The sequence below is a fragment of the Staurois parvus genome, unplaced genomic scaffold (assembly GCF_062004578.1).
Source record: "Staurois parvus isolate SC_StPar_1 unplaced genomic scaffold, SC_StPar_1.0 ptg001200l, whole genome shotgun sequence".
NCBI lineage: Eukaryota > Metazoa > Chordata > Amphibia > Anura > Ranidae > Staurois > Staurois parvus.
This window is the reverse complement of record NW_028318996.1, coordinates 1,566,016-1,580,527: the sequence shown is the minus strand read 5'-3', so window position 1 is coordinate 1,580,527 and position 14,512 is coordinate 1,566,016. Positions and strand designations below refer to the sequence as shown.

Here is a 14,512-nt window from a genome sequence, read left to right as displayed (position 1 = left end):
AAAAAAATACTGATTGTAAGTCACTGCTGGGATGAGTGACTACAGCATCCAATAGTTTAAACATCTTCCATCATTCCACCCCAGTCGGATGAACCAACCACTACTTTTTTAGACTTCTCCTCCCCTTCTCAAGACTCTAAGGCACCTGTGTTTTGCATCTTAGCATCCTTTAAACACAAGTTGGAGGAGGTTGGTGTGTGCAGCTGCAGCCAGGGCTGGGACAAGGGGTGGGCAAGAAGGGTGGCTGCCCTGGGCACTGTGGTATCATGTGAGGTGTGGGGACACAACAAGGAGATTGGGGGGAGGGGATTTGTGTTGGGAGCAGGAATTTGGGGTGTGGCAGGGATAAATAATTGTTCTAGGAAGGGAATAGTGGGGGGGGGGGGTGCTAGATGAGGTGATATAGTAGAGGGAGGAGGGGATTTGTGCTAGGAATGGAATTTTTTAGGGGGGGTATTTGTGCAAGGTGGGAAATTTGGTAAGGGGGAGGATTCGGGCTAGGAGAGGGCATTAGGGGGGAGGGTGGATTTGTGCTGGGAGGGCGGGGAGGATAGGATTTTTGCTCAGAGGAGAAATTTTAGTGGTAGAAGATTTGTGCAAGGAGGGGTGATTTTATTTTGGGGGGGAGTGGAATTTGTGCTGGGAGATTTGAGGAGAGAGAGGATTTTAGCTGGGCAGGGGGATGGGGAGGCAAAGATTTGGGCTAGGAAGGATATTTCAGCAGGGATTCAGATATGTACTGGGAGGTGGGAGAATTTTTGCCTAGGGGTTAAGCATGCAGATTGTTCAATTTCTTTTGGGAGGGGGAGGAGATTTTTGCTGACACATAACGCGCATATATCTTAAGGGGCGCAGTTTGGCATGTATTCCCTGGGTGCTAAATGACTGTTTCCCAGCACTGTCCACAGCTGCACCCGATGGGCAGTAAATTGGCTCTGGTGGGTGACAGCATAGATTGTGAGGCAGTGATCTACAGATCACTCACCCCCTTCTGGGTTAGATGCCAAACATCACAGCAATCACTTGACTGTTACATACCTTTGATATTAGGGGAACCTTGCAGAGCACTGACTTGTCCTCTGCACTGGGATCCCGATGGCCATCTTGGGAAATCCTGTGTCGAATTGGAAATAGCACGAGATCTGGGCAGCCACCTTGGATTTAAAGAGGCTACATTTACAGGTGAAACTCGAAAAATTAGAATGTCGTGCAAAAGTTCATTTATTTCAGTAATGCATCTTAAAAGGTGAAACTAATATATGAGATAGGCTCATTACATGCAAAGCAAGATAGTTCAAGCTGTGATTTGTCATAATTGTGATGATTATGGCTTATGGATTATGGCTTCACATCACAGACCCCTCATTATACCACAGCTTCCCCCTTCACATAACACCCCCCCCTCCCGCCCTTCATATCACAGCCCCCCTTCACATCACAGTCCTCACTATATCCACAGAACTTCCTCCACACTGCAACCAGTACATAGGCAGTATGCAAAATTTTATTTCTGAATTCTGTTTGCTACCTAAGGACCTATTCACACTGTTGTTTTTATCTACTATACAATGCTGGATCAAAGCACATGATAACTCGAGTTACCATTGTAATCTACCGTATGAAGCTGTTTACATCAGTGTTAGAGGAAACTACTCTACGTTTTTGAAAACTTCAGCTTTCTGCATCTTTTTTTGGTAAAAATGCACTTTACAATATAGTCAAAGGCAACACATGTAAAACGCACTTAAAATTCAATATGCATTTTAATTAGTACATTTTTGCAAGTCACATGTCAAATTTCAAAGGAAGAATATTTATGCAAAATACATGTAACCCAAGCTTTGCCTTGCATTATATTTTAACACAATGCATTAAAATTGCATTAAAATCACATTATGCTTTTTGATTAAAATTCATGTGCTTTTTCAAACGCCGGCCATAGATTGATCGAATCTTAGCTGGTTCAGCAGGGACTGGACAGAACTAGATCCATCTATGGGCAGGCTGGTTGTACGGAAGTCAATCAATCAATTTTTTCATGTGATTGCTGCTGGTGGCTATAGCCACCAGCAGTCATCTTTGTGTTTTGCTGGTGAGGAAGGCTCCTCACTGGCAGAACACAATAGCACTGCTGGAGGGATACAGTCAGTATTGATGGGGGAAGCAAGCAATTTTCTCTGGTGGAAGGAAAGAAAATTGCAAAATCTATTGGCTCTTTAAAGGATAAGTTCACGTGTTACATGTTACACCCATATTCAGGGTATAACAAGTAAAATGCTACTGGTAATGCAGCCCTCGCACCCCATCCCCCCTGATCCCCCGTTGTGACAGCTGTAGTTCTCAATGAACTACTGGGGTGCTGATGAGAGCTCTAGGTAGTTCATTGATGCTTCCTGCCATTATGTAACTGCCCACCCATATGAGACAGCTTAACACTGACAGTCTGCAGGAACCTTGCATTGCATCCTCGATCTGCTGATCATGGGTGCAATGCATTGCAGGCTCCTACTAAAAAAAATAATGCATGTGCATTTTTTTTACCTGCAAAAGGATGTGCATTTATTTAATTTTTTTTACAAGAGTGAACATATCCTTCAACACAGTGGTGTGAACACAGCCTAATATGTCTATTCTTTACAAGCTATGCAGAACACAGTTGAGTCAAAATCACATAGATCACTCTCCGCCATTCTTTGGGAAACCTCCAAATGGCTGATGATAAACCCCTCATTACTGAGTATACTTCTCAAGTTGCTTTCATTATACTTGACAACATGGAACTTGTCTCCGCCAACCATATAGAAAGTGCTATTTAATAATCCATAATACAACAAGTGTCCGCCAGGTTTTAGAAGCTTTGAAAATCTCCTGAAGTTTCTCTCAAAATCTTCAAGGTCTTTGCTGATGGTTTCCAGAATAGAGGTGAGCACAAGGCAGTCAGCTTGTGGAAGCACCACTAAGCCGGTGAGATTTTCCTGGTCAAGATCAAATTTTACAACATGGGTAATGGCGTCCCTGAGTCCAATTTCCTTGTCCTCACATTGCACACTGAAAGGCAGAAACACATCTCAAGTCACATAAAACTTTCAACTCATATTCTGTGGGGCATTGAGTATATTAGGTCTCAGCAGATGACATGCTGCTAACATTTTAAGGCTTTAGATGGCTATTCATAGAAAAAATACATAAAACTGGAGAAAGCATGAATAGAATTGTTGCCATGTTGGGCATTTCGATTTTTTTGTGTGAAACTAGAATAATTAAAGATTTAAATAAATAAATAAATAATAAAAACTCATTCAAAGTGGTTTTAAAGGCTTTTTTACTTTAATGCATTCTCTAAATTAACTAGTTGCAGTATATGAACTGCAAGTGGGCAGCAGCTACAGGCTAAGGGACATACCTGTACATTGCATAGCACATGCTCATTAGTTCACCCCCTGGGGCATGCAGCGTGTTGCTCCCACAACCACTGTGTCCACAGGACACAGTAGATTGCGGATCCCAGTACCCTTCTGCATTTGGTGGCCGTGAGAGCATGTGATCTCTATGCAATCACATGATCACAATCTCAATAAAACTGTTATGAATGAATTAATTCAAAACAGCTGTGGCCCACAGCTATCGCATGGTACCTGGGCCAGCCACTGTACCCTGTAGCCAATCACAGATCACTAGTAATCACAGCTGTCATGAATGTAACACATTCACAACAGTGCAAAACATTGCTGTTACAGTGAGGAGTGCAGCGCTACAAAAGTAATGAACAGGCTAAACCTGTCTTTCAGCAGATTAAATAAATGAATAACAGTAAATGTCCAGTACAGCAATATCAGGTGAAGTGAATAGTCCCAAGATTAACGGTAACTTCAATCAGTGCCGATATGATCCAGTGTCCTGATGTCGAGGAATAGATAGATTGCCTACTCACCAGAAGCGCAATCTTAATGCGCATATCAAGATCACATGTAGCCGGGGTCCTGCGTGGGTACTGCCTGGTAATGCAATCCTCTGGTGGTCACTCAATGGCGTAAAGTTACCGGTCTGGTCATAACATACTACTCCTCAAGTCTGCACAGATGCCTGAAATGCTGGGGCTGAGGTATGGAGGCTCAGTGCCAGGTATAGAGAGTGAAGGTGCTCATAGTGTAGTAATGTTAATAAAGATTTATTAAATCAAATAAAGCAGAATATACACACATGGTATGGACTGTGAGTAGTGGTAGAAAGCTGCTTGCAGATAATGATAAAAAGCACCTAAAAACACTGACCAGTGGAAATCAAAAGATGGTCGCCAGACCTCCTGATCCGGCGGCGTGACGTCAAGGCATGCGAGGGCTCCTCCTAGATGTGTTTCGTGTAAACACACGTCTACTGTAGGGGTGTGTTTACACGAAACGCGTCTAGGAGGAGCCCTCGCATGCCTTGACGTCACGCCGCCGGATCAGGAGGTTTTTATAAAAGATAATATAATTTACTTTCAAGGGTGAAAGTGTGACTTTTTTGGACTCTTTTAGATCCTACACAGGGTATTTTTTTGTGCATTATTAATTTATTTTTTGATACTGAATTAATTTATTTATTATTTTCTACTCACCTTATTACTCTTTGTTCTCCTCTCTGTTCCCCTCTCCTCTTCACCTCCCCCTCTTGTTTGCTTGTCCTCTACTCCTGTATGCTCTTCTTCTCCCCTTCTCTGCCTTCCTTTTTTTCTCTTCCAATTTTCTTCTCTCCTCTTTCCTCTTCTTTTACATACCCCCGCTCTCTTTCTTTCTTGTCCTCTCCCATTCTCCATTGTCTCCCTCTCCACTCTCCTCTCTTTCTTCCCCCTTTTCTCCCCTCCACTTTATTCTTTTGCTGGGAATAACATGCTTTGTGCCAAAAATTATTCTTTAAGCATTTGTCTTACATATGAAGTTGGCATTTAAACCATCAGAGTGAAGTATTATAGTATTATGAACACCTGTTTATTTTCTTAAAATATTAACACATGAACTAAAAATCTTTTTTTTAGAAGCTAAAATGGCAAATTCCAGGTTTTAAGAATATAATACAAACATTTTCTAAAAATTATGTCTGGTCCACCTCCCAGCACTGCTGACACATTATGCCAGGCATTCAGCTTAACTCTGACAAAAAGCTGGCAGATACTTCACCTGTTTTCTGCCATCTCTGTACCAACTGTACAGGTATGTGACCAATCAAATGCTCCGGTTCGTTTACCCGTCCATTTTTTCACTTCTACAATACAGTGGTCAGTAGGCTTGAGAAGGATGATATCTCTGAAACATTCCTGGGCCGAATAGAGATGGTGAATGATGGGACCAATGCTGATGTCAATTAACACATCTCCTTTAAAGTCACCTGCAGCAAAAGATTTAAAAAAAGAAAACCTTCAAGGAGAGCTGTGTTATAGTCTCTACACACATGCAATTTGAATTCAAGACAGTTACAGCACAACTATGTTCCATCAGAATATGCGCAATTCCGACATGCACGGCACACTCTGCTGCCTAACTGTACATTAAAGTGGTTCTAAAGTCAAGAGGTGTTTTACCTTAAAGCATTCTATGCATTTAGGTAAAAAACTCCACACTACTTGTCTCCCGCCATCCACCCCTAAATACTCACCTGAGACCTCTCTCCATCCAGTGCTGTGCTCATCTGCAGCAAAGCTGCTCTCTCTACCTGGATTCACAGGCTACTCTGAGAACAGTGAGAGCCATTGGGTCCTGCTGCTATCAGTCATATTCAGGAAGGAAAGAGCTGGAGACACTGCTGAGCTATGCAGTGTTTGCCTATGGACCCACACAGCCTGGCTAGGGAGCGCAGCTGCACAGGTGCATCCTGAGCACACGGCTTGCTGAGGGGGCACTCAGAGAAGAGGAGGAGTTGATATGATTGGTGGAGGACTCCAGAAGAGGAGGTAAGGGGCTGCTCTGTGCATGTTGCCCAGCGAAGGTAAATATTCCAGTTTTTTTAATTTAAACAAAAACTGACTTTACAACCACTTTAAAGACGCATTAAACCAAAAAGCAAACATTTATTATATTGCTGCTTATTATTTCTTGAGTGCGATGGCTGCATTAATTTCCCTTTTTAGGCTTTCTTTCTTCTATTCTCAGCTGGTAATCCAGCAAGTAAGTGTGTTGTTTTTCCACAGAAAAGTGGGATGAGACAGGGATTTAACACTGGCATGGGTGCTTATGTAGCAGAGGAAATGAATCCTATCTGAGCCTGCTGTAACCTGCTGACTTGCATCTCCTGTGAAACCTGACATTTGCACTGGACACAGACAAGGCAGTGAGGGATTTCAGCCCCTCCATTCTCCTCTCCAGACTGTAATAGAGAGAGAGAATTTAAAGGAGCCAATGGCAGGGACTTTCTCAAGCAGGAGGTGCAGCTGCAAAGCATTGTGGAATATGCAGTCTTGAACAGAAATGGCCTGATAGGCTGATATGAGCGATGGAAATACAGAGACCAGCATGCTTAGTGAAAGCAGAAGGAAAGTCTCCATCTTGTTTTTTTCCTGAAGGGAAAAAAAGGTTTGCATGTGGCAAGGGAGAGGGGGGACCGAGCAAAGATGTGCTCAGGGTCAGTTCACTGTGTGTTTCGCTATCTGCATCAGTCAGGGGAACATCCAAACTGAGAGAGGTGGGCCTACAGTACAGTGCCTATACTGACAGTGTGAAGCGCTCATCATGAGGTGACCAGAGGAGCCTGTCATTTCCAGGGCGATCATTTGGGCCTTAGTCACAGGATTTGGTGAGAGGAATTTTGCCCACTGGTAGATGACAGGAACACTGCACACAGACAGAGACATTACACTTCGCCCATACTCACCAGGCACTGGGTTGTGTAGATGGCCCTGCTAAACCGATACAGTATTTTCTTTGCTATACACATACTGCCACAGGATTACAATTATACTTTACCATAGGATTTTAAGTGCACCAATGAAAGTGGCTAGCTGAAGACCCCAAGATTCATCCTGTTACCAAGAGACTGAAGTTACAGGTGCCATACAGGCACGCGCATGCGTATTCAGGCCTCTATATTGCATGCTGTGTGAGGGAATAGCTTTACCTTGGAAAGTAGCTATTAAGAATCAGTTGGGCACAGTGTTTGCCTATTGGGCTTGTGGTGTCGGGGGTTAGAAGGTAGAGTCATTCCTCTGCTCTCCTCCTGCTTGGACATCATAGAACCAAATTAATGTAGAGGAGTTAAACCAACTTTGAGGTTGCCATTTAAGTGTTTCCTCTGCTCTTGGGGTTATTCATGGTTGGAAACCCCTGAAAGCAGCCTGAGTGTAAAAGTGAGCTATATTGCTTTTAGTCTCAGTATTTTGCTGTTCTCTTGATTCACCTAACATATACAGTACCTGTTGTTATTGTTTATTACCTTCCATAGAAGTCTTACAGTAAAGCCGATCTCTGTGTTTTATTTTAAAGTGTGTGCTTTTCATTGGTCCTTGCACTTACACTATTGCCATGTGTGTCAGTTGGGGCTGAGACAATTCTTGGGGTTGAGAAGCAGAGTAACAGAGAGAACAAACTTAAGCAGCTCCTGCGGGGGTATCACTACACTTAACATGATCCGCTTTTTTAAATTTATATAATTCCTTTATCCCAAAAGGAAAAATCTTTTTGTTGTAACTGAGTATAAAGTGTTAGCTGGAGTTCAGCTTCAATTTGTTAGTGTAGTTAACTTTGCTAGTACTTCCAACACTGACAGTGCTGCTGTCCAAATCTGCCCCTTTGCTTCTTTATCCAGAATAGTGTCTGTATAATACAGAAGATGTTTTGGCCAGATCACGAGGGGAAAACAAAAGAGAAAAAAGCCTAAAAAAAAAGAAAATTAATACAGCCACCACATCTAATGATCGGTAAGCTGCAGTATATTACTTTTTTATTTTTAGTTTAATATCACTTTAAATCTTATTAACATCATATGTGCATCAGCTGTAACACATTATCAAAAGTGTGCTGCACTGTCAGTATAAATTAAGCAAGGAATAGGCATTTTTTTTGTTTACTATCTTTTATTAAAGATTGCAAAACAATACAATAGTACCAGCATATCCAATAACAGAATATACAAAAACAGAGCAAATAAAGGTAAACAATACTCATGATGACGCATATGTTATGCTTAATACAAAAGAAGGCACAATATATATCAGGTTTGACATGTGATAATAAGAAAGTAACAAGAGTAATGGAATGTCAATATAATTTAAAATATAGAACCCAGAATAATCTAGATACAAAGATGTTATGCAAGACAAGGATATTGGGTGGCTAACAGTGTCTACTGGCAATGAGAAACCTAAAAGAAAGGGGGGAACAGCGTTTTAAAAAAAAAAAAAAAAAGTGTTTATGATCTTTCCAAGGGTCCCACTTATGTTCAAATTGTGCTTTTGAGTTATCTAGGATGTGATATAATTTCACCATAAGCATAATGACATCAACTCTGGATTTGACCTGTGACAAGGGTATGTCTTCCAGTGGAGTTCAATAACCAATTGAACTGTGACACAGATTGTGTGGGTAAGTTTTTCTTGAACATGGGTGACTCCTGGGAGTGGGGCAACAGTAGGCAATGTGCCATTGTCAATGAGACAGGGCTACCTATTAGGGTAGATGAAAAGGATTGTTTTTTCCTCCAAAACATATTATGCCTTGTCACAGGACCAAAAGATGTTCGGGAGTATCCCAGGGAGAGAACTGCCACAAAAACATGCAGGGGGTACAGTAGGGTAGATAGTATGTAGTTTGACTGGGGGTTAGATACCCCTTAATCAACAGCTTCATGGCTGTTTCTCGAACACTAAGATACTGAGTACACTTTTGAAGGTTGGTCAAACATTCCTTCCAGTCCTCTGGAGAGAATGAAGTACCACTATCCACCTCCCATTTAGTCATATGTGAAACTTTTTCTGAGGAAAAAGAGGCCTTTGCCTCTAGGGGTGTTCTTGCAAATTTTTAAATATAATGATGGGGAAGCAAAGGTGGAATTGACTGGAATTGAAGTCAGACCAAAAAATTAGGTTTCAAGATATCCACCAAGAGAAGTCCAAGAGCCTAGAGAGTCCATAGGTAAAGGCAGGGTTACCCAAAAACGAAGTCTGAGGTAGCAAAGATGAGGCCAAATGTAATTTTTTTTATAGAGCTGCATAGTCTAAGGGATTGAGCAACTGTATTATTACGTGGGGTAGTGTCTTGCACTGAAATAGAAGTAGACCATAATAGGCTCATCAAACAAAAAAGGCAAAATGGACTCCCTTTCAAAACATACACGTGGAACTCTGGAGTCAAGGATGTTCCATTAGTCCAACTGGGAGAAACATGCAAATACATAATAGAGCCAAATGCAGGGGATTCCCAAGCCATCTCTATGCTAAAAGCAATATAAGGTGGATTTATCAAAATGGGGATGGGAATTGGCCTATATAAATTTATTAATCTTTTCCTGAAAAGAGTCCAAGTACAATTTTGTTAGATAAATAGGGAGAGCCCTAAATAAATATTGAAGTTTAGGGAAGTATTCATTTTGACTGCTGTTACTTGGCCCAAAAATTAAATGGGATAGGTAATCCAGAGCTTGAGCATATTCCAAATCCTAGACAGACTTGGGGGGTAATTTAGAGAGAATACTGACTACAACACTGTATGGCTAGTACAAACAAAAGGGGAGATAGAGGGCAGCCCTACCCACCTCAAAAAAGGTCAGAATTGCAATCTGGGAGGTTAATTCTGGTACATGGAGAGTTATATAAGGCTCTAAAGCCATTAATAAACTCTTCCTTAAAGTCATAATGCGGTAGCAGAAATTCTAAATACTGCAAGAGAACACTGTCAAATGCTTTATGGATGTCTCAGCTCAACAGTAAAACCTTATGTGAACATATGTTTGCATTTTGTATAATTTAGTGACCAGATGGATGTTATCCTTAATTTGATGACTGGGAATAAATCCCAACTCATGCAGGGAGAATAAAGTAGGGATCACCAAGGAAAGGCGGTCAGCCAACAGTCTGCTGAAGATTTTAAGATAATTGTTAATGACCCAAATTAGCCTGTAATTATGTGGTAGAGTATGGTCTTTTGAAGAATTGGGAATCAAGGACATGTTGGCTAACAGCATCTCCTCAGGGAATTGTCTACCTTGTAGAATATGATTAAATTGACAAATAAGACAAGGCACCAACAGAGCTGCAAACTGCTTATAATATTGTGTGGAATACCCATCCAGTCCTGGAACAGAATTGCATTCAAGTGATTTAATAATAGAGAAGACGTATTCAAAATATCCTGCTGGGATGAGGAAAGGGACAGAAATGGAATACCATCTAACCTGGACATCACTGTCTGGGAAACTGGAGAATAACTTAGAATATAAATCTTCAAACATTTTTAAAGTGTCTTGGGTTAAAGAAACCAGCTGTCCAGAGTCATTACAAAGTTTGTAAACATGAGTGGGCTTCAAGAGTTGGTTCAGTTTACGGGCAAACATAGCCATATAGGAGTAACTGGAGAGGAAGAGCTTAGCTTTTGACCAGCATTAAGCTTTTTTAGTTTTGTGGGAGAGTAAAGAATCTAATTCCAGTCTTTTCTGATTGATCTGTAGTAATAAGGCCAGAAAATGTGAATTAGAGTGAGATTTATATAAGGCATTCAATTGGTTCATAAGCGAATAATTTTTTCCCAGATCTACATGTTACAAGATAAGGCTAATTGAATGAGACACTCACTAATGACTGCCTTATGAGCAAACCAAAGGGATGCAATTGACATCTCAGGAATATCATTAGTGCGAAAATAGTCATCAATTGCCTTAGCAATATCCTTTTCCAGAGCAGGATCAGTAAGAAGTGATTATTTTAATCTCCAGGAGAATGCAGTAGAGGATAAACCAATCTGAATCGCATGAAACTGGACAATATGGTGATCTGACCAGGCACATGGAAGTATAGATGCTCCCTTAGAATTAGTTAAAATCACTGGGATGCAAAAAAGTTAGTCTAACCTTACGTACAAGTTTTTAAGGGTGAGAATAAAAGGTATTGGCAGGAGCCCCAACATTATGTGCTTGCCAGGCATCAATAATCTGAAAGGAAAGTAAGTGCATCATGAGGGTTTTAGAAAAGTTTGGAAGGCTTAAATGTCCTGCCAGCAGTGATACTGTCCTCAACTCTGCTGGCCACTGTCTTCCTCCATGCTGACCCTTAAACCCAGCCCTTTTAACCCCTGTCCTCTGTCCTGTTGACCCCTGTCCTCTGCCATGCTAACCACTGTATGCTGTCTAGATAACCCACTGTACACTGCCCATATTGAGACAGTAAAGATTTAAAAAGCCTTGTGACATAAGTAGATACCTCAGAACAGATTCTGGAACTCCCCTAATCTCTAGGTTGTTCCTCTGATTACTGTTTTCTACGTCCTCAGCCTGAGATTGCAGCTGGGTAAAGGCAGCAGCCAAAGCTTCATGTTCTCTGTTAAGCAGGGGCAGACTGACCATTTGGAAACTAGGGCACTGCCCGAGGGCCCGGGGTCAGTAGGAGGCCCCATGAGATGCCCCTGGAACCTTTTTCATAGGCTTTTTTGAGTTTGGGCAAGGACACAGGGGCCCCATGATCCCCTATTGCCCAGGGACCCCATGAGTTGTCCACCCCTGCTGTTAAGTTCATCACGCTTAGTTTCCAAAATGTCAGTGCGTGAGCATAGTGCAGCTATCACCTGTGTCAGACTCTTGGCAGTTTTGTGTAACCCAATTTAAAATTTATGTAGCAGGCTCCTTGTACAAGAGGATTCAGAAGGAATCACATGATCAGCAGTCAGTCTTTTCTCTCTCTCTCCTATTTGTAAAACCTGGGCATTCTGCCAAGTTCATGACTCATCCACTACACAGCAAAGAACGCTGGGAGGGGAGGAAGCAGGAAGTGAACGGGAGAACAGAGAGACACAAGGCTGGAGAAAAGACAGTGACATGTGGAGCCCGTCCAAGCAGAGGAGGAGGCACTACAGCACCCAGCGCGGATAGAGGGACCCTGCTGTGTGTTCAGAGTCTGGTGAGCTGTCCCACTGGAGAGAGTAAGACACACCATTTACACTTTGCATATAGACTGGGACATCCGCACCCCACTGCTGGGATCTCACCCATCCGGGGCCCTGTGCAAGCCACAGATCCCCCTGCCTGCTTTGCCCCTCACCACCAGTGTAATTGAGACTGTCTGCCCCGGGGACTGACACATACTGGGAGATTGCATCCTGCGACTGCCCCTGGTCTTGGGGTGCTTTGTGTTGCTCTAGACACTGAGATTGGATTCTCTCAGCCCAGAAACCTAGTGAAATCTGATGTAACCCACACCAGCTGAAACTCCAAAGAAGCCTAGAGCTGCTATTTACTTCATTGTAAGGACTAAACGTGCACCAACTAGAGCTCCACCGTTACAAGGACTGAAGTGGGGGAATCTGGCTTAGTAGCTTTATTAGAGGTACCTCTTTATTGCATTCTGTTCTGACTCTGAGGTGATTTTTGGCTAACGCCCCTCAGAAGCAGAATCATACACCGGTGTGGGTAATACATTTCATTGATAGAGTATAAGTAAGTTTATTTGTTTGATATCAGTTGTATTCTGCTTAAAGTGCGACTCTGCCATCCGGAGACTCTTGGCTGTGAAGCCCTCTAGTGGCAGACCAAATTTACTGCATTGCATAAAAGAAGAAAAGTAAGTTTTGAAGTTGAAAGGGGAACCCCACCCCTCTACACTGCATTTCATTCTCCATAAAATTGTTCTTGTTTCATTTAACCCTGTGTCAGCAAATTTCTTGGCGGGGTATTTGCTATTCATTACCAGTTGTGCCAGAGGGATTGAGTTTGCTTAGGGTTGGATCTATTGAGCGCAGGACCCATAATATATTCCAGCTTGTCGCAAGGGGCAGTGCTACATTTAGAATAGTCTTCAAGCTGCTGTCTTGATATTCTTTAGTAAGAGGATCGTACTCACTGTGGTGTTGATCCTCGAGAGAAGTAGGCTGCTACACATGAGAAAAGAGCGATGTGGCTGAGACAGACTGTGAGCAAGTGCCATCTTGAGCCATGCTCAAGAGCTCTTTATTTCTCAGAGATTTTTCCTGGATGTTGGCATGCACAAAGCTCATACAGTAGGTGAATGTAGAAAATCCAGTTAAAAGCGAACTCTGGCCCCTGAAAGGTAGCAAAATGCCTGAGTTTGGAGCTGAAATTTCATTTGTTTTAGGTACTGTAAAGTTAAACCACCTTCCAGTTTCTTTTTTTTTTTGATTCATAATGCTAAGGTCATGACTCTGTATACCTGCTGTGCCGATTATGAGGGGCTCCCACACCCTGCACTGAGTTTCCAGGTCTGCACACCTAGTGTGTCCATTATAAAGATCTCCCATACTCCCATGCTGGATTTTTAGTATTATCTTTATTATGTTATGTAGAATGTAACAGGAGGACTTTGAACAAACAAAGGTGGTCAGGAACAGCCAATACTTCCAGGAGGGCATAACTAGGCTGGGAGTTTAGACAGGGAGATCTCATTGTTGGTGTTTCCAACAAATGTAAGGGGCTGAGTCAATGAAACAGGTTTCCACCTATAGCTGCATTGATTGGCCTTTTAAGACATTTAAAACATTTGAAAACAGCCTCCTTATGCACATTCTTGTGCTCCAATAGCAAGTTAAAATAACCATAAATTTTCCTGAAGTATGGATCAGCAGCAATTCTGTTTTGTCTCTACCTGGTTTGTCTATATAAATTACTCAATCCTCTGTTCATTCTATACTTGTACAAGATCATTGTGCAAATCAATAGTTCATGTTGCATTTCTCATAATATATACAATACATCCTGAACTCTTTAGTGGTCTTTAAAAAATAATTTATTAATTAAATAATAACTTTACCTACCTGTGGAAAATGCAGAGCGAAACTTCTCCATAGGATATGTCAGACACTCATAAGTTAAGGCCATTTCTGGTTTGTTAGAAAAGTACGTGTCAAGGAATGTTCGGGAATGGAAGCCGTGTACATTGTAGAGCTTATGAAAGGGATCCATCCTGTAATATTGTTATCTCCACTGTAGCAAATCTCAAATGTTTTTCTTAGCTTCTGATGTGTGTGATATATTCATCTTTTTAAATATTTAAGTGACTTCATTAGAATGTCACCAAATATTATTACATTGTGACTTAAGTCATGCTTTGTTAGCTGAGATTCAGGTGACTACATTGTGTCAATACATAATTTAAAGTATATCTAGAGTAGGGAGAAAAGGCAGACATGCCTCTTGGTGATATGGCCCGACCACACCTTTACCCTGTAGAGCCTGCTCACCTCCTACTATCTCTACAGAGATAATATCCATGTACAGATCCTCTGCCTCTCCCTTCAGGCCTGCCTGACAATTTCAGTAAAGGGGATTGACTACATTTAATATCAACTTTAGAAATAGGGGGAAAAATATGTGGTGCTTCGATGCACAC

The 14,512-nt window shown here is 41.8% G+C and overlaps 1 protein-coding gene across 1 annotated transcript; it reads right to left on the bottom strand.

Annotated features, from left to right (window-relative positions):
- Positions 1 to 1,744: 1,744 nt before the first annotated feature.
- On the bottom strand, positions 1,745 to 14,157 carry LOC149438260 (nicotinamide N-methyltransferase-like). The gene is made up of 3 exons (XM_089660066.1): positions 13,938 to 14,157; positions 5,157 to 5,364; positions 1,745 to 3,048 (listed from the first exon to the last, which is right to left on the bottom strand). Exons 1-3 carry the CDS (start codon positions 14,083 to 14,085, stop codon positions 2,628 to 2,630), a joined length of 777 nt encoding a protein of 258 aa, XP_089516192.1. The 5' UTR covers positions 14,086 to 14,157; the 3' UTR covers positions 1,745 to 2,627.
- Positions 14,158 to 14,512: the final 355 nt, after the last annotated feature.